The sequence below is a fragment of the Schistocerca serialis genome, chromosome 3 (genome assembly GCF_023864345.2).
Source record: "Schistocerca serialis cubense isolate TAMUIC-IGC-003099 chromosome 3, iqSchSeri2.2, whole genome shotgun sequence".
Taxonomy (NCBI): Eukaryota; Metazoa; Arthropoda; class Insecta; order Orthoptera; family Acrididae; genus Schistocerca; species Schistocerca serialis.
In genome coordinates this window covers 362,348,662-362,376,633 of record NC_064640.1, presented here as the reverse complement: position 1 = coordinate 362,376,633, position 27,972 = coordinate 362,348,662, and the positions used below count along the sequence as shown (strand labels likewise).

At 42.9% G+C, this 27,972-nt stretch overlaps 1 protein-coding gene across 1 annotated transcript in view; it reads right to left on the bottom strand.

Moving 5' to 3' along the window:
- Positions 1-27,972, bottom strand: part of LOC126470172 (congested-like trachea protein) — a 180,277-nt gene that overhangs the window by 60,378 nt on the left and 91,927 nt on the right. The window contains exons 2-4 of the mRNA XM_050097818.1: positions 26,373-26,487; positions 18,368-18,564; positions 15,932-16,052 (exon numbers count right to left, since the gene is read on the bottom strand). Of these exons, the coding sequence (XP_049953775.1) occupies positions 15,932-16,052; positions 18,368-18,564; positions 26,373-26,487 (433 nt within the window). The remainder of the gene's footprint in view (positions 1-15,931; positions 16,053-18,367; positions 18,565-26,372; positions 26,488-27,972) is intronic.

Here is a 27,972-nt window from a genome sequence, read left to right as displayed (position 1 = left end):
GTAATTTTCTGTATTGCATTTTTACCTGGTATTTTGCTTGATGCCGTTGTTAACTCGTGGTTTCTGTTTTTGAGATAAAGACAAAGCTCAAAGAAAGACAGGAAAAACAAAGGGAAGAAAGACAGGAAAAACAAAGGGAAGAAAGACAGGAAAAACAAAGGGAAGAAAGACAGGAAAAACAAAGGGAAGAAAGACAGGAAAAACAAAGGGAAGAAAGACAGGAAAAACAAAGGGAAGAAAGACAGGAAAAACAAAGGGAAGAAAGACAGGAAAAACAAAGGGAAGAAAGACAGGAAAAACAAAGGGAAGAAAGACAGGAAAAACAAAGGGAAGAAAGACAGGAAAAACAAAGGGAAGAAAGACAGGAAAAACAAAGGGAAGAAAGACAGGAAAAACAAAGGGAAGAAAGACAGGAAAAACAAAGGGAAGAAAGACAGGAAAAACAAAGGGAAGAAAGACAGGAAAAACAAAGGGAAGAAAGACAGGAAAAACAAAGGGAAGAAAGACAGGAAAAACAAAGGGAAGAAAGACAGGAAAAACAAAGGGAAGAAAGACAGGAAAAACAAAGGGAAGAAAGACAGGAAAAACAAAGGGAAGAAAGACAGGAAAAACAAAGGGAAGAAAGACAGGAAAAACAAAGGGAAGAAAGACAGGAAAAACAAAGGGAAGAAAGACAGGAAAAACAAAGGGAAGAAAGACAGGAAAAACAAAGGGAAGAAAGACAGGAAAAACAAAGGGAAGAAAGACAGGAAAAACAAAGGGAAGAAAGACAGGAAAAACAAAGGGAAGAAAGACAGGAAAAACAAAGGGAAGAAAGACAGGAAAAACAAAGGGAAGAAAGACAGGAAAAACAAAGGGAAGAAAGACAGGAAAAACAAAGGGAAGAAAGACAGGAAAAACAAAGGGAAGAAAGACAGGAAAAACAAAGGGAAGAAAGACAGGAAAAACAAAGGGAAGAAAGACAGGAAAAACAAAGGGAAGAAAGACAGGAAAAACAAAGGGAAGAAAGACAGGAAAAACAAAGGGAAGAAAGACAGGAAAAACAAAGGGAAGAAAGACAGGAAAAAGAAAGGGAAGAAAGACAGGAAAAAGAAAGGGAAGAAAGACAGGAAAAAGAAAGGGAAGAAAGACAGGAAAAAGAAAGGGAAGAAAGACAGGAAAAAGAAAGGGAAGAAAGACAGGAAAAAGAAAGGGAAGAAAGACAGGAAAAAGAAAGGGAAGAAAGACAGGAAAAAGAAAGGGAAGAAAACCAGCACATAAATATATATGTCAAATTCTCTCTCAGTAATGCAAGCATTGCTTCTTTTGTGTGATTTTTTTTATATCATAATAATATGGAACAAGTCAACTTATAGGTTACTCAATGAACTGTTATTTGATTATAGGTTTGTGTAGACCATTTATAGGCAAGTTCATATAACAGAAAATGGTAGTTTAATACAAGAAGCGAGTACATTTTTCTTTTCAACTATATGAGGTACAAGTCTATAAATTTAAATTTTTAAAAAAGTTTCGACGCATTGTGTCAGCAATGGGCACAATAACAAGAATGAAAACTTCACTACCTATGCACACACACAAGATAGGAAAGAGGGAGGGGGGAGATAGCAGTTACAAGAGATAAGAATGCAACATAGGGGCACAAGAGGTGTTGAGTTTGTGGAGTACATGATGTCGTCGTCGACTTGGGGGTACGAACTGGTAGCGGGTGAAAGAACAGAGAGCAGGAAGACTGTTGAGAAGAGGGTGTACATGCAGCAGGTTAATGGAAACTGAGGCCAGGAGGATTACAGAAATGAATCTTATGTTGCAAGCATAACTTACACCTATGTCGTTTAGAAAATCTGATGCTGGCAGGAAGGATCCAGATGGCACGGGTGTTGAAGCAGCCACTGAACTCTAGCATTTTGTGCTCAGCAGTGTGTTCCACCACTGCATGATTAACTTTGCTCTTAACCACAGTTTGGTAGTGGCCATTCATTTGGGTGTACATTTGGTTGATGGTCATACCCATATAAAATGGTGTGCATAAATTTCAGCACAGATGGAGTATGATGTGGCTGCTTTTAGAGGTGGCTCTACTTTGATGGGGACCCTCATATACCAATCTGTTAATGGTTGACCTAGAGTTAACCTCCCTAGCCTCCCAAAACCTTAAACACCTTGTCTAATTTGAGTGTGTAGATGATATTTTCGTGTTGTGGACCCAGGGCACCCTATCCTCATTCCTCCAGAGCCTAAACACTTTCTCATTTGTTTCATGTGTCCTCCTTAGACCAACATGATGTCCACTTGTCTAACAGCTCCATCCATACTTCTGTCCATATCAAGTCGACTATCAACGGTACCCGCATTCTGACAGATGTCAGCCCTTCGAAATCAAAAAATTGCTCCCATAGAGTTTGGCCACATGTAGACAGCATATCTGCAGTGACTACAATTCCCTTGCACAGTATGTTGAAGGTCTCACTGAGGCCTTCACATGCAGGCACTATGCTTGAAACCTAGCATGCTAATAGATTTCTGGCACCATACCGTCTCACACGGAACTATTCCTCCGACAGTCTCCAAGAAATAGTAGCAAAGGAGCAACAGCCAAATCGTCCACAATTATTCAGGACTGGAGCAATCTAACCATGTCATTCACCAGTGCCTGGAATATCTATCATTGTGCCCAGAAATGAGGGGCATCTTGTCCACAGTTCTTCCCTGCCTTCCCGTCTTACACAATATCCTTGCCCATCACTATGTCACCACCACTCCCAGACCCTTGTCACATGGGTTATTTCCCTGTGAAACACTGAGGTGCGACACTTGACTGACTCGTGAATCCAGCACATTCTACTCCATTCTTGTCACAGGCTTATCCTGTCCCATCAGAGGCAGAGCCACCTGTGAAAGCAACCATGTTATACCAGCTCTGTTGCAGTTTCTGCACAGAACTGTCCACCCAAATAAATGGTCACTGCCAAACTGTGGCTAAGTGCCGAGTTGACACCTCTGTGGCTGAACATGTTGCTGAGTACCACATGCTTTATTTCAATGGCTGCTTCACAGCCCATGCCATCTAGAACACCCCCCCCCCCCCCCCCCCCAAGCACCAACTTCTATGAACTACATAAATGGGAGTTAACTCTGCAACACACCCTTCACCCTCATAATCCAGCTGCCTCCATCTCTACTAACCCCTGCACCCAAACCCTCTTTTCAACAGCCCCCATTTCCTCTGTTCGTTCATCCACTCCCAATACATTTACCTATGTCATTGTAGTCATGTGCTGCACAAACTTCCTACCAGTGTGTCGCATTTCCGTCCTCTGCATCTTTTGTCTCGCCCTCCTGCATTTCTATCTCGCACACCTGCTGACTCCTCCTGAGCAGTCAGTCACCCTTCTCCAGGTCTCACTCCTGATCCTCACCTCTTATCTCCCCTCACCCACATCATCTGACATAACCCCTCATTCCAGTCTGCCTCCCAGCATTGTTTATTTAAGTGATATGATGCAGTTCTCTCTCTGTCTCTCTCTCTGTCTCTCTCTCTGTCTCTCTCTCTGTCTCTCTCTCTGTCTCTCTCTCTGTCTCTCTCTCTGTCTCTCTCTCTGTCTCTCTCTCTGTCTCTCTCTCTGTCTCTCTCTCTGTCTGTCTGTCTTTCAAACTTCCTCTCCAATACAGCTTTGATGTCTCTCATTCATTCATTTTTTTTTTTAATTTTTTGGTAGCAACATTTTTTCAGGCTTTTGATTTTAAATTGATTTCACTATAAAGTAATTAATTCATTATTTTCTTCTAATAATGTATTTACAACAAATATCATGAAAGAATTAGTGTACTGTGGCACTGCAGTTACAATATCTGACTAGATGATAATTGCAGTTGAGAACTGCACATTATTCTTGTCACATACATCCTTCTTTAAAGATGAGTTTCCACAAAATACAATTATATAAAACAATGGTGAATGAAAATAAAAAGAAGTATAATAATGTTACTATTTGTTTTGATCTAATAAGCAATATCACAAAAGGATGAAGTGGCCGAGATGAGTTGTTTAAGAACTTCTACGATTTTTGCATACTTTGATGTACAGAACTGAATAATTGCATGTTTACATATACATCCATCCAACCCACTCCCTTCATCACCACTCTCATCCGCCTTGCTCTCAACACCTCCCTCCCACCACCCCTTACTCTGCCCACCCTACCACACACGCAAGTGAGTGGCATTTTCATATCATTATACTTTCTTTATGTTGCTTATTCAACACTGTAATACGCAACACAAAACAAGATTTTTACTTATATTTGCTACAATGGACAAAAAAAGCACCACCTGTAGTACACCCTGTTTATTTGCCGCCCTCTGCCAATGCATCTGCCCATCTTTCCCCAGTCCTCTTCTGTTTTGCTCCTTTTCCCCCCATCTCACCACCCCACAACCTCCTGACAATGTGCCTATTTATGTTCTAGTCCTGCACACTCCACCAGACAGTGTTTCACCTCTCTCCCCCCACCCGTCCGCTACTATCCCTTCCCCTTCCCTGCCCCATCCAGATTACTGTTTGCATCCCATGTGATAGTTGCATTCCGGCCCGAGATGCAGGAGTTAGTGGTCATGTGCGCACGAGGTGTGCTAGCCACGTCTTCTGTATGGTACGTAGTAATCTGTCCTTTCCTACATTGTTATAGACATAGAAAAGTCATCACAGACTAGAAAACCAATTAAAATTGATACAGGAATGATCACTGGATGTTACAGAATACCTGTTCAGTTCTATCACAGAGTAATCATTATTAATGAGTCCTTTTTAACAGTGGTTTATAGCAGGTTACAGTAGCAACCAAGTTATTTTTTTTCCAAAAATGGGTCAGACACAGGTTTCACATAACTGTAGTCATACATCGTTGATGTCACACTGTTAGAGAATCATGGAGCAAGTTTCATGTTAAGGTATTATGAACTTTCCAATGACTGTAAATCTCCTCTGTTGGAATAGGAATGGATCCCTCGGTTCTCTTTGTTCAAAGATATCCAGAGGGAAGTAGACACCGTGCTTTTTGGTGTGTTCTTGACTTCCAGAATGTATTCTGTACAGCCCTGCACTGTCCAAAATTAACAAAATACAGGCTTACAGAATGTCATACCAGATTCGTGACTGGATTGTAGGCCAGTAGATAGAACTCTGAACATTTTTTGTTCAAGGGGAAAAGATGTCAAGTGTAAAAGTAGCTTTGAACATGGCCCAAAGATGTTATATGACCATTTAGGGCACAAGATATATACCATGACTTAATGTATAACACTGGGGGTTCCATGAGGTTACTTCCAGGCAACAGTGATCTATAGGGGGAAGCTGCAGCTCCCCTGAAGTTGTAATGAAAGGATCAGTGCTTAGTGCAGAGAAGGATATTCTACCCATAACACAAATAAATTTAAAATGCAGCACGAAATAGATGGAAACCAACACATTGTTGAATTACACTGCTGGTAATTAACCACTAGATTGTAAAATATCTAGAAATGAATGTCCAGACTTATTTACAGTGTAAATGCAGATGCCAGATTAATTTTTTTAATTAGCTTAAGGAAATGTAATCCATGAACGAGGTTTCTTACAAAAGCCTCATGTGACCAACTCCGTCACTTTGGTAGCCTAGAACCATTAGCAAGTAGGATTAACAATGAAAATAAAAGATTCAAAGCAGAGCTCCTTGTTTTGAAATTCTGTCTATTTGAGAGAGTTGTGAAGATGGTAAATCAAGTTTCACTGACAAATGTTACCATAGGACTGTCCATCACGGAGATGATTACTATTGTAATACCATGAACACATTTTCCAGGTAGAGTCTTGCAACATACCATGTCCTCCCACCAAAAATCCCATCTAATGGCCACAACAGTAAAATCTGAGAAATTCAGGCTAATGCAAAGGCTTGCTGAGTGTTCCCCATATATGATTTGTGAGAGAGGGGAGAGGAATGATAATGGTCTACGCTGTACACCATAAAGTGTCTTGCCAAGTCCAAACAGAGGTGTAGCTGTAGAATACAAGACAGTATCGCCATTACAAGCTTCCTTAGTGTGTATGGCATCTCATTCATTTTCTGCCTTCTAACGAACCTGGCACCCCCCCCCCCCCCACACACACACACAAAAACAAAAGAAAGAATATAACAAATGTTCCAAACTACCTGAAAGAGTATAACAGATGTGTCTAACTACTTGACTGAGTATAACAAACATTCAAAACTGCTTTCTGTGCTGCATAAAACTGTTTAATGTCTGAAGGATACTTACAAACTTGAAGAAGAGTAAATTCCTCTCCTAATTGCATTTCATCTACCCTACTCTTCAAGTTCACGTAGCACTCAGACTTGTCAAAGTACATTACAATACAATTACAGTGCTTCCTCAAAATAGTAAAACCTGAATTAAAAGTGCAGTCTATAATATACACTACCTAACAAAAAAGTAAAACATCTAGAAGACATGGTCAAATATCTACGTAGCTCTGTACACACTAAGGCAGGTATGTAAATAATTAAAGTTGCAATCCTCTGAACAGGTAGAATGCCCACCAGAGTACATTAGTGTTATTAATGTTTAGTACTTTTGCCAGGCATGGTAGGCACCCAATTATGCCGTTGGCAGGTGATGACATGGCAGTCCATCAGTCCCAACTGGATCATGGGCCAGAATGTGGTGCTTCACCTGATTGCAGGCCTAGTAGAGTAAATAAGGGACATGAACAGCATCAGATGTTGAACGATAACTGTGAAGGGCATTGAGATCGCACAGTTGTTTGACACAGCGTTATCAGCACCTGACAGTTTTAAAGGGGCCCCATTGTGGGTCTCCACCTGGCCAGCTGGCCAAACTGGGCAATATCGACATTCGTGGGGCATATCGATGTGATAGTGGTCCAGTTTTGGACTGCATGGGAACATGAAAGCAGACATAGTCACTGTAAAGGTTCTGGTTGACCACAAATGACCACCACAAGGGAGGATCACCATATTGTGCATCAAGTACATCATAAACCCTTCACATCTCTACCTGCCATTCAAGAACAAGTAATGAACTCCATGTCAACCAGCACTATTGGTCAGAAATTGTCAGCAGCCAGACTAGGCAATTACTGTCCCGTGTGTAGGCTGTGATACCCTCCAACTTTTTCCCCCCACTGGCACAATTTAGTTATTCACTCAGTTACTTATTTTTCTCCGTCTTTCTCATTCTCCTCCTCCCTCCTTTTTTAATTTTTACCATTCATTCAGCTATCCATCTCTCCCTTTGTAACCCATCTTTGCTTCTTACTTTCTTCTTCTTTCATCCCTGAAGCTTTTTTTTTTGTGGTTTTTAGGGCACACAACTTCAATGGTCATTAGCGCCCTGGCTACGTTAAGAATGCACCGTGTTAAAACAACAACTAAAAGGGAAAACACGATAAAAGACAGACTGACAGGCATAGGATTAAAAAACAGCATCATCAAATGTCCTTAGGGAGGTTTGTCAAATTGATAAAACGAAGAACACGAGCAGCTGCTCGTGGGTCATCCGCTAAAATGGCATCTAAAGTACATGGCAGGTTAAGATCTAGACGCAGTGTGTTAAAATCCGGACAGGACATTAAAATGTGGCGGACCGTCAGCAATTGCCCACATGGGCAGAACGGCGCCGGCGCAGCCGTCAGCAGATGGTGATGGCTGAACCGGCAGTGTCCAATGCGTAACCGGGCCGAGAAGGTCGGGAGGACGACGTCCAAGCCGCAGGAAGAGGTTTCAAGGCCCGAAGCTTGTTGTCTGTAAGTGCAGCCCAATCGGCATGCCACAGCGATAAAATGCGCCGACAAATGACCCTGCTACAATCTGATGAAGGGACACAACAAGAAGCTGTCCGAGGCTGGAGGACCGCAGCCTTGGCCGCGGCATCTGCAGCTTCGTTCCCAGGGATACCGACATGGCCAGGGACCCACATAAAGCTAACCGGAGAACCGACGTCCACCAGCTGCTGAAGAGAGCGTTGGATCCGGTGCACGAAAGGGTGAACCGGATACGGATCACTGAGGCTCTGGATGGCGCTCAGGGAATCGGAGCAGATGACATAAGCAGAATGTCGGTGGCGGCAGATGTAAAGAACAGCCTGGTAGAGGGCAAAGAGCTCAGCTGTGAAGACCGAACAATGGCCATGGAGCCGGTATTTGAAACTTTGTGCCCCGACAATAAAAGAACACCCGACCCCGTCATTGGTCTTTGAGCCATCTGTATAAATGAAGGTCATATTGATGAACTTTGAACAAAGTTCAACAAAACGGGAGTGGTAGACCGAACCGGGGGTAACCTCTTTTGGGAGCGAGCTGAGGTCAAGGTGAACGCGGACCTGAGCCTGGAGCCAAGGTGGCGTGTGGCTCTCGCCCACTCGAAAGGTTGCAGGGAGTGAAAAATTAAGGTGTTGAAGGAGGCGACGAAAGCGAACTCCAGGGGGTAGCAGGGCAGAGACATACAACTCGTATTGACGGTCGAGAGAGTCGTCAAAAAAGGAACGATAAGACGGGTGGTCGGGCATTGACAGTAGCCGACAGGCATACCGACAAAGCAGTATATCGCGCCGGTAGGTGAGTGGCAATTCGCCAGCGTCAGCATGAAGACTCTACGGGACTAGTATAAAACGCTCCGATCGCAAGTCGTAAACCCCGATGTTGTATGGAGTTGAGGCGGCGTAAGATGGATGGCCGTGCAGAGGAGTATACGAAGCTCCCATAATCCAGCTTGGAGCGGACGATCGACCGATATAGACGAAGCAGGACGGTTTGATCCGCTTCCCACGACATACCACTGAGAACACTGAGGACATTTAAAGAACGGGTACAACGGGCAGCCAAATATGACATGTGGAGACCAGCTAAGTTTCCTGTCAAATGTAACACCTAAAAATTTTGTTGTCTCCACGATTGGGAGAGCAACGGGACCGAGTCGTAAGGACGGTGGGAGAAACTCTTTGTAGCGCCAGAAGTTAATACAGACCGTCTTCTCGGCAGAAAAACGGAAGCCATTGGCGACACTCCAGGAGTAAAGACGGTCAAGAGAACGCTGAAGACAGCGCTCCAGGACACGTGTACACTGCGCGCTGCAATAGATGGTAAAATCGTCCACGAAAAGGGAGCCTGATACATCAGCTGGGAGGCAATCCATTATTGGATTGATCGTGATGGCGAAGAGAGCGACGCTCAAAACTGAGCCCTGTGGCACCCCATTCTCCTGGCGAAAGGTGTCTGACAGGACAGAACCCACACGTACCCTGAACTGTCGATCCATTAAAAAAGAACGAAAAAAAAGGAGGGAGGCGACCGCGAAGGCCCCATGTATGCATGGTGCGGAGAATGCCCGCCCTCCAACAGGTGTCGTAAGCCTTCTTCAAATCAAAGAACACAGCCGCGGTCGGGCGCTTCCGCAAGAAGTTATTCATAATGAAGGTCGACAAGGTAACCAGATGGTCAACAGCAGAGTACATTGGTAAGTAGGCGTCGAGACTCGAGCAGCCAAACCAATCGAGAGTTAACCATTCGCTCCATCACTTTACAGACACAGCTGGTAAGCGAGATGGGTCGATAACTGGAAGGCAAGTGCTTGTCCTTCCCCGGCTTAGGAATCGGGACACCAATAGACTCGCGCCAGCATGCGGGAACATGTCCCTCAATCCAGATGCGATTGTAAGTACGAAGAAGAAAACCTTTACCCGCAAGAGAAAGGTTCTTCAGCATCTGAATATGAATAGAATCAGGCCCTGGAGCGGAGGACCGTGATCGGCCAAGTGCGTTTTCGAGTTCCCGCATGGTGAATGGGGCATTATAACTTTCACGATTCGAGGAGCGGAAGTTAGGTGGCCTAGCCTCCTCTGCCTGTTTGCGGGGGAGGAAGGCAGGGTGGTAATGAGCGGAGCTCGAAACCTCGGCAAAAAAGCGGCCGAAGGCATTGGAGACATCCTCAGGGGCCACAAGGACGTCATTCGCGACCGTCAAGCCAGAAACTGGTGAGTGGACCTTAGTGCCAGATAGCCGGCGCACGCTACCCCAGACAACAGAAGAAGGAGTAAAACTGTTGAAGGTGCTTGTGAAAGCAGCCCAGCTGGCTTTCTTGCTTTCTTTAATAATACGACGACACTGAGCACGTAATCGTTTATAATTGATACAATTCGCCACTGTGGGGTGGCGTTTAAAGGTGCGTAAAGCACATCGACAAGCACGTAAAGCGTCTCTACATGCTGCAGTCCACCAGGGGACCGGTACGCGACGTAGAGAAGAAGTAGGGTGAGGGATGGAATATTCAGCAGCAGCGAGAATGACTTCCGTGAGGTGTGCGACCTGACGATCGCAGCTTGTGAAGGTTTGATCCTGAAAGGTCGCCCTGGAAGAGAAGAGCCCCCAGTCTGCCTTGGAGATGGTCCAACTAGAGGAGCACGGAGAGGGGGTATGTTGCAGGAGATGGATAACACACGGGAAGTGGTCGCTCGAATATGTATCAGAAAGTGCATACCACTCAAACCGGCGTGCAAGTTGGGGAGTACATATAGAGAGGTCTAAATGGGAATAGGTGTGAGGTGTCCGAAAGAAAAGTAGGGTCGCCAGTATTGAGGCAGACAAGATTGAGCTGGTTGAAAAGGTCTGCTAACGGGGAGCCCCTCAGGCAGGATGCTGGAGAGCCCAAAAGGGGATGGTGGGCATTGAAGTCTCCAGTTAACAAAAATGGTGCAGGTAGCTGAGCAATAAGTTGCATCATGTCTGCCCTGGTAACGGCAGATGACGATGGAGTGTAAACGGTACAAATGGAAAATGTAAAAGTGGGGAGAGTAATGCGGATGGCAACTGCCTTCAGGCCGGTGTGCAACGTGATGGGATCGTAGGAAATATCATCCCGGACCAGCAATATAACCCCTCCATGAGCCGGGATACCTACCACAGGGGGTAGGTCAAAACGCACAGAGGTGTAGTGTGCCAAGGCAATTTGATCGCATGGGCGTAGCTTCGTTTCCTGGAGGGCTACGACGAGCGGACGGTGCAAGCGGAGCAGCAACTTCAAGTCCTCTCGGTTGGAGCGAATGCTGCAAATATTCCAGTGAATAAGTGCCATCGTAAGAAGAAAAGGAAGATGAAAGAAGAGGTCACCTCGAAGGCCGCTGAGGGCCTGGCTTCGAGCGAGCACTGCCGCCCTATCAGTAGGCGGACAGTCATCGTCCATTGGGTCTATAGGTTCATCGGCCATCTTGGGAAGATGGCCGGGAGGGGAAGCTTCCTCCGCCGGTGAACAGCCAGATGTTCGGCTACCAGCGGTGCGGCCAGGCGAAACGGATGACGGCCTGGGGCGACAACCGCTGGGTGGCGCAGGAGAAGAAATGCGCCGTGGCAGAGAAGGAGAACTGTGCTTCCTATGAGCCTTCTTGGAAGGACGTTTGGTGGAAGTACCGGTCGAAGTCTGGGAGGTCGAGGTACGTAGGAAGTCTGCATGGGACGGTTCCTTCTTGAAGGCCCGTGCATCTGACTTCTGGGTCTTCGTCTTGGCAGAAGCTGATGAAGGTGCTTGTGTCTGAGGGGTGACGGGAGGAAGAGGAGACGTCGACCGCGCGATCTTAGCACTGGCCGAACGGACGACCGTGGTGCTGACGGTCAGATCGCATATCTGGGTTGCCACCTCCCTGGTAGTCCGAGGAGAGGCGAGGACAGTACTGTATTTCCCCGCTGGGAGCAGCGTGGGCTTCCTACTAGCCAATAGCTTGCGAGCAGCTGAGGTGGACACTTTCTCTTTGACCCGAATTTCTTGGATACAGCGTTCTTCCTTATAGACAGGACAGTCGTGGGAGGATGCGGCATGGTCACCCTGACGGTTCACACAACGAGGAGACGGAGGTGGACAGTCACCCTCATGGGCATCCCTGCCACAAGTGACACATTTAGCCGCATTGGAACAAGACTGTCGAGTGTGATTGAAACGCTGACACTGGTAACAGCGCGTAGGTGTCGGGACATAGGGGCGAACAGAAATAACCTCGTAGCCCGCCTTGATGCGCGATGGCAGCTTAACACTATCGAAGGTCAAGAAAAGTGTCCGGGTCGGTACAAGGTCATTGTTGACCTTTTTCATGACCCTATGGACAGCCGTCACGCCCTGCTCAGCGAGGAATGATTGAATCTCCTCGTCAGTCAATCCGTCGAGGGAGCTAGTATAGACCACACCACGAGACGAATTCAAAGTTCGGTGAGCCTCCACCCGCACAGGGAACGTGTACAGGAGTGTGGCCCGAAGCAGTTTTTGTGCCTGGAAGGCGCTCTCAGTTTCTAGTAATAAGGTACCGTTACGCAACCTGGTACAAGATTTGACAGATCCGGCTATGGCATCTACACCCTTCTGGATAACGAAAGGGTTGACAGAGGAAAAATCCTTTCCGTCCTCAGATCGAGAAACGATGAGGAACTGTGGGGCAGGCGGTAGTACTTTTGTCACTGGTGGCTGGTCACGTTTCCGTTTTTGGGCAGAAGTCAAGACAGATGGAGTGAAATCCATTGCGGAGGAATCCCCCATGATTGCCAGCGTCTCCGATGGCGCGCTCCTTCCTTGTGGGGACCCTCTCAGAGGGCACTCCCGCCTTAGGTGAATGTTTACACCTCAGGTCACACCTCCCGAGAAACAGACGGAGGGACCAATCGGCATGGTCAGAAGGTATCAGCTCAGGCAATCACCCCTCCCTGGGCCTGGCCTTTACCAGGGGTACGTGCGTGCCTTACATGTCTACCCAGGGCGGGGAATTACGCGTTACCCCGTCACCGGCTACGCGTGCGAACGCGTGGGTCGGCCTTCAGGCATGCACAGGGAGGAAGGAAGAAGAGGAAAAAGAAGAGAGAGGGAGAGAGAGGACAGACTGTCTCAAACGCCAAGGCGGAGACCAGAGAAAGCAAGGAGAAGAAGGCAAGGAGAAGAAGGCAAGGAGAAGAAGGCAAGGAGAAGAAGGCAAGGGAAAGAGTAAGGAAGACAGTAAGGTGGAAAAGAGCAAAGAAAGGAACCAACCGAAGGAAGGAAGGAAGAAACGAGAAGTGAAAAAGCAAAATGACCGCAAATAGAGGTCGTGGAACCGTCCGTCTCCGGACGCAGGCACTAACGACCCCCTTAAGGGGGTGGGACTCCTTTTAGTCGCCTCTTACGACAGGCAGGAATACCTCAGGCCTATTCTAATCCCCGGACCCGCAGGGGGGATCCCTGAAGTGCTTACTAGTTCCCCATTTTTGACATATCTCTGATACTTTCTTCTCCATCTTTACCACCCAATCCTCTTCACAATAGGTAGGTCACCCCCAACTTAAAGATCTAAATTACCTGTTTCTCACCCCTTTCTAACCTTTCCCGATCAATCCCTGTTACCTCCACAAAGAAGTGGCTCATACTGAATGGAGTGATAGGCAACGGTTTCCCAAACTTTCCGGTAAAGCAAAATAAATGACATCAGTAATATTTTATCTGTGCCAGATCTTGTTAACTCCATGACTTAAGGATTGTTGGTGATGAATGCAATCCACCAGAAATACTTTTTAAAAAGCTGTATTTAAATGCTGTAACTAATTTCAGGCCAGTGTGCCCACCTACAGAAAGCCAATTTTTTCCAATGCTACTGACGAAAACAATGTACTAGGAAAAGTTAACCATTTGAAGACAGGCACAATAACCTGAAACCAGTTATGGCAGTAAAATAAAGCTTTTTAAAAATATTTGCATCTGGTTGAATTTGTCACCGACAGTAATATTAGCGGTTTTTTTTTTTATAAAAATTGTGTCTTAAAGTCCTGCCCAGTAGAGGAGTTCTGACACAATATAAGTAGACAATTGTGACAAAGCAAGCTGGGATATTTTTACTTACCCTCTTGTTTACCCACCTGCCTCCTTACATTAGTTTTTTCCAATTCTGACTAATTACCATTAACATACCTGAGTATAATCTGCATTTTCTTAAAAGAGAAAGATTGGCTCTAAAGCCAGCCCTTAATTAATTCCAAAGTAATTAACAGTTTTGTCAAAAGCATTGTTTGCATAACGATATCTTAATTTCATCATTTAAACAAATAATTCAGCGTAACTCTTGTAGTAGAAGAAAATTTTGAAAAGAACCAATTTTTCGATGTATTCAGTTAATCGAATGAGTTAAGTTTCAATTGTAATTTCTGTAAATTAAACATCGAAAAATGTATAGTTTCAGTACCTATTATTGTGAGGATATATACGGCCCCAATTTTTGGTTCCGAAACAGTCAATCCACGGCAGAGTTTCAGATGAGGAACCTGTATCGGTTAGATCAACACCAATGCAACAACTTAACTGTGAAATAAGTGTAACACAATTAGGTCATGTGTTAATACAATGACTGTCTGTTCCATACGTACCTTTTTGTTCTTCAAGAACTGTGAAGTATGTGGTTAGGCTTTTACTGCTTGTAGATTTTCAACAGTAAACTATTGTAGCAGTATGTGGATGTTTACCTGCAACCTATTAATGAGGCTTATCTAAAGTTAAACAGTAGTGCACTGGCCATATAACTGTGTATTATTGAGGGCTTGTGAACACTGAAAGGAAGGAATTGTGAAACAACTATGCACCTGTCAGCTAAATCATTTGAAGTAGTCAGTGTTGAACTATTCTCCCCATTTTTCAGCCAGTATCACAATGCAGTATGTTGACACCAAGGACAACAAACAAAGAAATAAAGCAGGCAAATGCCACACAATCCACAACACATTACATCAATAGATCCAGAGGAATGACACTGCAACTGTATCTGAAACAACTGTTTTGTGCTGCAACTTATTTTACAAACATGATGTGACACGGTACACATGAAACTTTCATGTTAACTGACTGGCTGTGGAGCCTACTCATTTAAACAAGACTAAAAACATTACTAAGCTTTTTGATGATATTTTCCTTTAAACAGAATTAGTACAGAAACATCCCTACCTCATAACCCCCCCCCCCCCCTCCCCTTTCACCCCACAAGCACACAAATTAAAGCAAATGAGTATTCCTACTCTTGTTACAGAAGAGTTTCACATTGTGATTTAATGACAGCAGCAACAACACACACTGCTTACAAACATATGGTCAGAAATGACAAACTGGTCAAAACCTCATCATTCTAAAGTTATTTTTCTTTTTCTTCCCCATACAATGTTCTGTGGTGTCTGTAATGTATTTTCACTAATTAACCAAATACTGACTAATGACTTCCGTGAAAAATCAGATCTCTGTGACAGTTTGGAACTCAAACCTGGATCAACATATTCCATGGACAACTCTGCCATCTGGCCACACCCCATAGCCCAACTCACAGCTCCACTCAGTCTTTTTTTTTTTTTTTTTTTTTTTTTTCCCCCCCCCCCCCCCCCCCCCCTATGATATCCAAGTAGGCAGATTTCCCCACTATAACAACACAAACACTTCTTACATCAGTCTTAACACTTTTTTATAGAAGCCTTTACTAATTAGCAAAATGTTGGCTGATGCTGATTTATCTGAGAGATTAAAAGTGTGCATAACATTGGGGCTCAAGTGGAGATCATATTTTAGGAGGATATAGAAATAATTTGGAACTAGTCTAAAAATGACATTGCAGTGACTTATGTATCAGGTTCTGTTTAGGACTCATACATAACAAGAGGTAATCTGACATCGTTTGTCTCCATAGCAAAGTGATTCTTTGTCAGTATTTGGGTATCATTATTTATATCCCTAAAAGTCGCATCATAAATTTTACACTTTCAGATCTGCATTGTGTTGCACTATTTAAAGCCACGGTTTATTAGTAAATTGTATGAACATGTTTCTCATTAATAGGCATAAATTAAAAAGTGTGATACTCCATATTAATGATATACTCTGTTAATAAGTTACAAACTTACCTCTGAGAAGTGTTGCCACTGTTCCTTTGTATATGCTGCGAATGCCACCTTCCTTATATAACTGTTTCACTACATCTACAGGGCCTTTGTACTTCATAGGAGCAGTGCCACCTTGTTGTACCTAAATGCAATTAAAACATCATGATCCCTCACATTTAACCGTGAAAGTACACAAGGTAGTGATATTAATCACTTTGCTAAGGAGAAAAACATAGCAACATTTTCTAAATATTGAGTTAAAATAGTCTTCTGGAAAGAGCAGCTACATTACGAACCATAATACTGAGGGGAAAAAATGCTGAAAACAGCAAACTGCATTAAATGACTACACACAAATTTCTTAAATATCTTTCATTCAATAAGAGCAAATGAGCTTACACTCTTTTGATTTAGCCTAGAAAATAACTTGGGCAAAGTGCTAACTCAAATCAGCATGGACAGAAAAATCTGCCCAAGTCTTGAATGAATCAGGTTTGACATTGATCAGAAGGTATTATCACGGAGTTAACTCAGGGTAGTTGGGTGACAATTTGAACCCTAAAACTCCACTGGTTTACCACCATCAGCATTTTGATCCAATTACTGTCTTACCTGTCTGATAATTTTTAAGACTGTCATCACAAAAATGAAAGAGAGACATATAAAGTCCTGCAGATTTTGTATCCAATACTTATTGTTCTTGATGAAATGTGACAATTACATTGAAGTATGTTTAACATAATAGAGTTCACAACAGTCCTTTATCACATTTTTTTCTTTATTGGATAACTGATTTTGACCTAAGTGATCATCATCATCAAAAGTATCTTACTAAAATAGTAAACAAAATACATAAAAAAACTTGTAGCCACAAAAAGAACCATCAGAAGAAGCAAGAACATAAAACTACGATGAATTTAAATGACCCGTAGTGTAGGATCAACCATCAGCATGCTGTCACTGTAGTATAATAAGACTGTAGAGGAGAAAGAACTTAACTATTCTACAGTTTCATTCTACATTTGGAGTAGTCTAGTTTAGACTATTTGAAGGAGAGCTAGTAGGGAAATGAGTATTTGTTAATACATGCATCCACAGAATACACAGGTTTGGAAAGTGGAGGTCAAACCCAAAAAGAGGACCAGTATTTAAAAAAGGAGGTGAGGGGGGGAAAAAGGCATTAAAGCGAAAAAAGCGAAAGCTTGCAAAAGTCTGAAGAACAGTCAAGACGAAGGTAAAAAACTTGAGCCAATAAAAAAAAAAAGAGATCCTATTAGTCACCTCTCATGACAGGTAAGAAAGAGCAGCGGGTGTATTCTAACCCCCCACCCCCTTTCCAATACCACAGGTGGTTAGCAAGGTAGGATGTTGGGTTTCATAACATTCAAGTGATGGCTTCTGAGCAGTGAATAGCTGTACGAGTTTCGTAGTTTAACTTTTGATGACTGCTAGTCTCTGATCACGAAATTGGGAGGTTTACAATAATTCAGTGACATAATTTTGCCGAGAGCTAATATTTTTAACATTCTTCAAATGATGAGCAATATGAGTGTGTATGTACTTGAACATTTCACAAGCACACTTTAACAGAGTGCTACAAGGCACTGAATTACAGTTTAGTGTATTTACTAGTTGGCTTCAGTAACACATTCAGTAACTCATGCCCTTGTGGCCAGCATCAATGACTCTCGATCATGGGATCCCTAGATGTGCAAGTCACTGAAATGGCATCAAATAAAAGGACTTTCAACAGACGGCTGCACTCCCCACAAGGGGCCCCCGGCAAAACATGCACTTCGCATTTTAGTGAAACTGAGATGCTATGGGACTTTGTTTTCATGCAACATTTAAATAAATAGTAATTTTTGGGGAATCTGGTAGGACTTGTCAGATACATACAAGCTTAACTGCACTGATAATATTTCACATCTTTGAGAATGACTGTACTTTTACCCACAATCTGAATCATTGTGGAGCCACAATTCATGTTTTTTCCTATGAAAGAATAAATAACTTTTTTTAAAAATTGTATCCATAGGTTTTTGTGTTGGCTACCATTATTGATCCTTCTGGATCACATACAAACAGTTATTATTTATTCTAAAAATGTGGGTGACTTATGACTGATAGAACTACATGAGCATTTGTAACAACTTCTGTTTCAATTAGAACAGCTGCAAAACATAGATAGAGTGGCATGTGATCCACTCCAAAGACAACGTAAACTACTGTAACTCTAGGCTGTACATTTGTGCAACTGGTCACTGTTTGCTTAATACCCAAAATCACTTAGTACATTAAACAAATAACTTCAAATATTCCTGTTTTCACAGCAATAAATTCAGGTTTTTTTATGATATATATTCGAGAGCACTTCATGAAAGAGGGAAGTTACTGAGTAGTTACTAGTATTTAGTTTTCCCACAATAAAATATTTATCAAATGCATAATGACTACCTGTAACAAGCACTTTATCCTTTCTCCTGGAGCCATAATAGAAGTTGTGAAGATACCAGAAAATGCACCTGCGACGAAAAGTTGAGTCATGGTCAGCTCTTGATTAGGTGTTGTCTGTTGCAAGCGTTTACCAAGTCCATATCCAAAGAAACTCAATGCAAATATTGGTGCTACACCTGTTATAGGTGCAGCCATACCTGGAAATACAAAACATACTGATGAAATCAGTTACACCTCATGCAAGGGTAGAGGGTGGGGATTGGGATGAGTGTGCAGCATTTCCAAACCCCTTGTATATTACGCCAATGGCAAAAAAGTGAAGTGTTAATACTTGATAAAAGTTAAGTCATACATAAGATAACAGGGGAAAGGTGGAGGGGGAGTGGCAGAAATAGCAAAATGACAACTTTGATACTGAAAGCCCCCGAGGGCATACAAGTAATGGAAGGAGTAAGGGTCTGTCTGAGGTGGTGAATGTTCCATTGGTTTATGAAGAAGACTGAAATTGTTACTAAGCTGTTGGGCGATGTCGTCATATGTTAAAATGTAAAGTGTTTGACAGAGAAGTTATACCGAAGATTCTGTACAGCCTCTCAGTCAAACATTTTACATATTAGAATTTGTTAATGATTTGGTTATTTTTCAACTTCCTTGCTCTTAAAAGAATAAGCAGTAAACAAAGTAGTTCTGCATTAATGTCTGAAACAGTCTGGAGTGTAAGCTTTATGACAAAAATTTTTGAAGACAAACTGGAGAGACTAGAGACAAACACAACTTAAAGAATGGCACAAATATTGAGCACATAAGATGCATTTTGGGATACCATATTGGTGCAATGAGTGAGAAATCACAAAAAATGGTGTAATTACTGACAAAGATGGCTTGCCTGACAATATGGTACCACTTTACTGAATGATGGAAACATGTAATTGGAAATGGTATGTTCTTGGTAATGGTGTAAATGTAATACTATCAATCTGTAATGCAAAATTCGTTTGAATTCGTTAGTTCTCACAGAGTTCTATTATTTATTGTGATAAGTTCAGCTATGAGTTTCAATGTGTGGTTTGTGGCAGAATTACTGTTCTTTCTCAATTTCAACAAATTAGAAGAATGTCATCCACATTAACAAACAACTATGAATCAATGATAAAATGCTTATAAGTACACCCAGTCAGCTAAGTGTCAGATGCTGGATGGCATGATTTTTTTTACAGGACAGCACTCTATTGGCTGCAAACATAACCAGGCAGTAAGCTAAATGTGAGCAATGATATGGAAGAAGTGGCAAAATTCTTCAGGTGAATTTACACGTGGACCCAGAAACCTGTTAATAGCTAGGTGCAAGTAGAACCCAGCTGTGGTACTACACACTTTATGCTAAATTCCATACGAAAACTTCAGAATATTTGCCATAAAATTGATTTACATATTCCCAAACAAACTAAATTAAACCAAGTACCACAAATTCTGTGTCGAAAAGTCAATTTCATTCCACCTTCAAATTCGACCAAAATTGTAGAAAGTAGGCTATGTTTTGCAGTTCCCAAAATTACGTAAAAATACTTTAGATATTGATGTATGCAATGTGTAATGCTATGAACTAGATCCAAAGGGCATCTAGTATCACACAGTTGCAGCAGTAGCTAGCAGAAATTATTTATCTGTATTCTGTATAGTTAAAAAACACCTAACACTTAACCAAATGAGAACATACATATACAGTGAACAGCACACATTATGAAATAAATCTTACAACCTACACCAAACGTTCATCCTCTAAGTTGGTATTAACGAAATTGATACATAAATTCATTGGTCAATAGTAGAATTGCCTTTTATTACAAATTGATGTCACTTGAAATAAATGTCATGACATCAATGGATGTGACTAACAGGTGCAAAAGTTGAGGTAGCCATTTAGGTTTTAATAACTGTATTTCACTTGTTATATGTAATTTTGTGTCTTTCTTGATGTTACGAGGCTTAGATTTTGTGTGTTCATTTAAATATTATGTACTGTATATTAATTTGAAACAATGGAAGGTGGCAATGATCAAAAGACATATCTTTTGGGGTCAGCATCAAAAGGAGTATCTTTTGAGGTATATTACTTATATGTTTTTCGTGTCAAATGTAAATGGGTGTCCCAAAATGATCCACACAGCCGGAAAAAAAATTAGTACACCGTTTCAGAGGTTTCCAATCCATCAAGATTTATTGTTGCAACAGTGCATTTGGAATACATGAAATGATTACACTTACAGATCAATAGCAAAAGCAGTTCTGAAGTACCAAGTATCAAGCCATGCTGAAATACCCATGTCAGTATGTGGTGTAGGCTCCATGGATGGAGTTGACTCTGGCATCCAGTTGGTCATGCAGATGGTGAATACTGTCCTGGGATACGTAATGCCATGCCTGCTTGACCCCTTCATGTAGTTCTGTAAGAGTACTTCATTGACAAGTTGCACGAGTCACTTCTCGACCCATCGTATACTACACGTTTGACTGGAGAGAAGTCCACATTTTGTGCTGGCCAGGGAAGTTGCTGCGTGCCTTGGAAAGCACACTGAGTTTCACGGGCAGTGCACAGGCAAGCATTGTTCTGTTGTAACAACAGATCTCCTTCCTGTTGCAAGAACAGAAAAAGAACGGGTCTAACAACATTCTGCATGTACCAAGTGCTGGTTATTAGTGTCTCCCCGGACCATAGGGTCTGGGATGGGACCAGTGTGTCTTGGATGAATGCAGTGTACAAGACAGCGCTTACCAGGTCTAACAGGCAGAATCTGCTTTCATCGTTAAGGCCAAAGCATGCCATTCCATCTTCCAAGTGATCCTCTGATGGCACCAGTCAAGTGATCCACGTTAATTCAGTGGCATGTGTGGAAGACTCTTATAATACTACGTTCCTGGCAGGTGTCTGTGCTGTGAATATGTCCAGAACTGTCTAATGAGCTAAAAACATTTTTAGCTCATGAATTCATGAGCTAAAAAAGCATATAAGCCATGGAAAATCAGCACACGGGGGGAGGAGAGGAGGGGGGGAGGAAATCACGTCATTTTCCTTTTGTTTACCCAACCCACGGGATGCTTACATATTGTGATACTATTGTAACTATGACCACTGATGCCAGCATCATTGCACAACTGACACAGCACATCCAACTTGTGTTGCAACATTCTGAAAGGACCACCCTGGCACTCAGAAGACCAGAATCTGACCCCTTTCAAACTCACTCAATTGGCTGTAGGAAGCACAGGTGTGTGTGTGTGTACAAGGCATGGTTGCCTGCTTGCTTCACACATTTGCACCACACTGAACATTCCCTCTTAAAAGGTAGATACAGATGGCACTCCGACAGCTATTCCACTATGCTATCTGTATCGAAATCGACGTCTTCCTAGGTGTACTCCCCCCCCCCCCCCCCTCCCCCGGGGGTGTATTTGTGAAACTTTGGGGAGAATTCATGAGCTAAAAAAGTATGTAAGCCATGAAAAATCAACATGCAGGGAAAGGGGAATGGGGTGGAGGGGGGAGGGGGGGGAATCACAATTTTTTTGCGAACTTCTAGCTTTCCACTAATAACTGGTATCGTGCGGCACGCTAGGAGGAAGACTGAAACACTTAGATGTATAGCTTTTTCTGAATTTATCCCTTTCCTTCAACTATATAGAGATTTTCTCCTTTAACCAAGGAGTTGCACACTTTGTAGGCTGTAATAAATAATATTTTTGGCTAATGAATTTTTTCTTCCAAAAATCTGTTTCTTTCCCTGATATACAATAGTCATTTTCCTGAACACTTAATGTAGTCTTGTGGAGATAAATATGATAACTTTTCTTTATTTTGTAGTTACTTTCATGCGTCTCTTACAGACTAGTGTGGTAGCAGAGTCACATTTCTGGAATTTGAAATGTCTCTCAAACATTATTCCAACATCAATGAATATGAGCAGAACTGGTGAACTAAAGGTTAATAAAGATGACTTTTCTCCATTTCACCTATTCACATTATGTTCTGAACCTCCCCCACCCCCGCCATTCATTCTGTAGGCCTGCTGTTGTGATGTCCAAGTACTCTGTATTAAACTTATCCTTGCTGTAGTTCAGAATATAGTTTTACTACTGCGATCACACATTCCTCAATACTTCTCTACAGGTTCCTTATCTGACTGAAAAAGTTATATTGCCAAGAGAAGAGGTCAACTGTGGAGATGCTTTATGCGAGTCTCAATTCCTGCCTGTCAAACTGAGGTATTTTCTATTGACATTTCATTATAATGAAGGTTTTCACAATCCAGTGCTTTGTACTGCTACTACACTGACAGGAAAAAAATATCACAACACCGAGAAGGAGTTGTCCAACATAAATGAAACTTGGTAGGTGTGTTTATACATCGGAAAGATGATGTCTCTACAAATTTAGTGCCCGTCACATAAGAGTGGTAGTAGTAGCGCCATTATGAGGATGAAAATCAGGTTTACTTTACATACACACTGTAATGGTCATTAACATTATAGACTTTTGAGGCTAAACATGAAGAATTGAGGTTCTTCAAGAACACCTTTAAAGTGACAAAGACGCCATTATCAACGCCTCACCGAGTTCGAATGAGATTGTGTAAGAGGGCTATGTGAAGCTAGATGATCATCTGCGATATTTCAGAAAGCCTTGGCAGAAATTTAGTCATTGTACATGACTGCTGGCAGTGGTGGTCAGGAGAATGTATGGTCACAAGAATTTTTTTTTTTTTTTGGTAGGGTTTAAGGGCGCTCAACTGCTGAGGTCATTAGCGCCCAGTCACTGGTGTTAGAGCACATGGAATCTGCTAAAACTCAAGGGGATGGGGGGACATCAGAAGGACCTGACAAAGATGCAGATAAAATAAGTAAAAAGGTTAAATGTCTTTGGACAAGCCAGTTAAAGTTATAAAACGCAGAATACGAGCAGCTGCTCGAGCGTCATCAGCTAAAACATCCGGTAAAGTAGATGGCAGGGACAGGATAACACGAAATTGACTAAAACGGGGACACGACAATAAAACATGGCACACTGTTAATGCCTGACCACAAGGGCACTGCGGGGCTGGGTCACCGGAGAGCAGGTAACGGTCACAAGAAGACCGAGCTCCAGACAGCCACGTGGCACTACCATGTTCAGCATATGGCTCTGGCACATTGTACCGCATCTGCAACAGCAATCAAAGCAGCAGTTGGCATCACAGTGACAATGAACTGTTACAAATCGGTTACTTCAAGGACAGCTTTGAGCCAGATGCCCTGTAACATGCATTTCACTGACCCCAAACCACACCCATTTGTGACTCCAGTGGTGCCAAATGCGACCTCATTGGAGGGCAGGATGGAGGTCTGTCTTGTTTCCTGATGGAAAGCTAGTTCTGCCTCAGCACCAGTGATGGCCGTGTGTTGGTAAAGAGGAGGCTAGTTGAAGGCCTGCAAACAACATGTCTGCATGCTAGGCACACTGGACCTATATGGTCTGGAGTGCAATTTCGTATTACAGCAGTTTGCCCTCGCACCCTGACTGCAAAATTGTATGTAAATCTGGGGATTCGACCTATTGTGCTGCCATTCATGAATAGCATTCCAGTGGGTGTTTTCCAACAGGATAACACTCATGTACTGCTGTTGTAACCCAACAAGCTCTACAGAGTGTCAACATGTTGCCTTGGCCTGCTTGATCACCAGATTTGTCTCCAATTTAGCACATGTTGGATGTCACTGGATGACAACTCTGGCATCATGCACAAAAAGTGTTAAGCATTCCTGTATGAATGGATCAAGTCCCACAGGCATGGAATTCAATCCCACAAACTGGCATCTGGCACTTGCACAACACAATGTACGCATGTTTGCATTCTTGCAGTCAACACTGTGGTGGTTGCACTAGTTATTGGTGTAACAGTAGTTCACATTTTGAATGGCTTATTTCATGTTTCCACTAACTTGTGACTTTAAGATGGTAATCACTTAAATATGTCAACTATATGAATGTACTCCCAAAATTTCATTACTCTACCTTAATTATTTTTTGGTACTATGATCTTTTTCCAACAACATATTATCCAGGAAAACTTTACTAATGAGGCTCTCTCTCTCTCTCTCTCTCTCTCTCTCTCTCTCTCTCTCTCTCTCTCTCTCTCTCTCTCTCTCTCTCTCTCTCTATTAGACAATTGTGAAGGTCTCTAATGAACCATTCAAATAACTGGCGTGTTCATTATTTTGATTGATATGGTCAACAGTTTTGGTTTTCCTGTCTCTGATAAATAGCATAGGATCTGAAACAATGTGTACACTTTGAAACTTTATTCGTGTGTTTAATAAGTACACTTTAAAATTTCAAAGTGCTTTCATGATGTGTTTCCACCTAGACGATATTGTCAACTGAGGTTGTATTCCGAATTATATTCATAATCTACATCCTATACTCCTATTCTGCATCAAATAGCAACACTATCAGTATCAAAATAAACTAATAATTCAAATGAGCTGACAGGCAAAACTGCATACCAAAACTGTCTCATGTTTTTCAAGGTTGGGGAAGGTAATAAGCCATTCCTGACATTTGCCTGGAGCAATTTAGGGAAATCATGGAAAACCCAAATATGGATGGTCGAATGCAGATTTGAACTGTCATCCTCTTGAATGCAAGTCCAGTTTGATAGAATCAGAGGAGTATCTATGACTATGTAGTTATTCTTAAACATGTCTGTGAAGGAGATAGGCAGACTACTAACAGCATAAGTTGAAAAGAAGTTAAGTGGAAAAATCTGATCTAAATAGCCGCCATCAAAATTTTACTTATACAAGGTGTACAACTTTGCTTCCACCGTCTGCAGGTGGCAACAACGGTAAGTAGCTGGTGGAAGAAACAGATCGCATACATCAGACAGTTAGCTTGGACCTTGGTCAACATAACCTCATTCATTCAAACATTAGTCGATTTGTGTCTGCATCATAAAGTTGTTCTTGATTGAAAAAGTCAGTTTACGAGCCTAATTCTTGTCAATGGCGGGAGGTGTTACTGTTTTGTTTCAATATGAAGAAAACAGCAGCTGAGTCTCACTGAATGCTCTCAAGTATGTACGGTAAGGACACTGTTAGTGAAAGAACATGTCCCGAGTGGTTTCAACGCTTCAAGAATGGTGATTTTAATGTCATAGACCGGCATAGTGGTGGAAGAGAGAATGTTTTCGAAGATGCAGAATTGGAGATATTGCTGAGTGAAGACTTGTGTCAAACTCAAGAAGAATTGGCACGATTAGTAGGAGTGACACAGCAAGCCATTTCAAAATGTCTCAAGGCTATGGGCATGATTCAGAAAGAAGGAACTTGAGGTGTTAAAACCAAGTGAAACAATCACAGGTGCTCATTATTGAGCACACTTAATGTGTTTGAGCAGTGCATTAAAAGACAAATGGCCGCAATACAGCAACATGCACGATAAAGTGATTTTTCAGCACGACAATGCTCTAACCCATGTTGCAAAAGAGGTCAAAATGTACTTGGAAGCATTAAAATGGAAAGTCCTACCCCATCCACCGTATTTTCCAGACATTGCTCCCTCCGACTATCACCTGTTTAGATCAGTGGCGCATTGCATGGCTGACCCACACTTCCAATCTCATGAAGAAGTCACAAATTGGATCGATTCATGGATCGCTTCGAAAGATGAACAATTTTTTCAACGCTGGATTCGTACAGTGCCCGAAAGATGGGAGAAATAGTGGCCAGCAATGGAAAATACTTTGAATGATTCATGTGTAACCAATTTGTTTCATTAAAGCCTCAAATGTTGGGGAAAAAATGGCAGAAGCAATGTTTTACACCTTATAACAAATAATTTTAGTGCCCTGGTGCGTAATTTAGACCCCTAGTGGATAATGTTTTATTACAAAAACTCAAGGCAAACAAGAGGCAAGCATTAGACAATTTTTAATGACACTTTTTGATAGGGGAAATGATCCCTACTTCTTACCCTTGTACAGCCCTCTAACACCTTCCCGCGATACAGTCTTCCTGAAGCAGTCCCATGTTCCGGTGTAGAGAGGTTTCTCACCAGGTAAGGTTTTTGGCATTGTCTGTAGCCTGACCTGCAACAGTTTTCAGAAATTAAATGACAGACAAGATTCATTATATGTTTAAGAGCTAAGAGTTCTGAATTCATTTAGCGCATAAATGCCGTTAAATAGGAACAACTGTACTTGCCACAAACTAGGGTCAATACTCAACCTGTGATAAACATAACTTATCACGAAGAATAAAACAAAGCTATATATCCCATGTTTCTTAGATTCTGTATTGAAAAAAGACATTACAATTTATTAGGGCAACACCTTGAGCAAAACTAGATAAAATATTTATAATTCAGAATTTTCCTCACTCATAAGGGAGGAATTTCTAGATGCCAATCACAGAGATAACATGTTACAAAAAAGGACAGGAAACTATATCAATACAATTTAGTTTGGTAATACTGCACAATACATTTAGATTTTACTTTTTTATGTATCTATCAACTGACATGATGAGCACTATGCATGACGGACCTTTGAATACAAAAGGGATGGATGGTGCTGACAACATGAAAATGGAATAAAAGCAAGTAGGACAAATCAGTGGCCCACAAACATGACCAAGAGGTGTAGTTGGGGCCTGAGGAGGGGCATAGGGAGTGTGTGGGGTGCGGTCAAGGCAGGGTTCCTGTTGAGGAGAGGGTGAGAGGGAAGGAGAGGAGGTGTGAGGGAGGGGGGCTAAGTCCTCAGGCAGAGCTGAGGAGTTGGAGCATCAGGCCAGGGTTCCTGACAAGGACAGGGATGAGGGGTGGGGGACCGCCACCAAGGGCGGTCATCAAGTACTGCTGCGGAAGGAGGGGGCATTGCGGGCCACAGAAGTGTGGGCAGGGCGTGAGGAGTAGGAGGGGGGCTGACGCTATATGGGGGGGGGGGGTGGAGACGCTGCTGATTGGGGGGGAGGAGGGATGGGGATGTGCAGCTGATATCATGGGGGGGGGGGGGGGAGTGGGGATGCGGGGCTGATTTCGTGGGAGGGAGGGGGGAGAGGCGAGGAGTTACGGCTGATTTGGGGGGGGGGGGGGGGGTGCTCCACGGGTATTGTGGAGACTCTGCAGGTTTTGGGCAGGGGAGGCTTCACAGGTTTTGGAGGGAGGCAGAGGCTCTAAGGGTACCGCGCGTGAGGGGGGGGGGGCTCTGAATTCTGGGAGGGGGGAGGAGGCACCATTGTATTCGTTGGGGGGGGGGTGGAGGTGCTGCAGGATGGGGTGGTTGGCGTTGCAGATGGGAGGGGGGGGGAGGAGAGGGGGGGCTGGACGATATGGGCGGAGCAGTCAGGAACAATCATCTGGAAAACCAGTTGTATTTCAGAAATTTAGTCACAGACGAGGTGCATGTTCAGACAGGTCGTGAACTGTGGATGTTGGCTAACTCAGTGGTAATGCCGCCTCACAAACTAAGTCCTTTTACTGTCTTAAATCAGATACACACACATACACCTATATCTCGTATTCTGGGTGATCCTTGGGTTCCCCCAAAGCCATACTTATATCATTGCTGAATCCT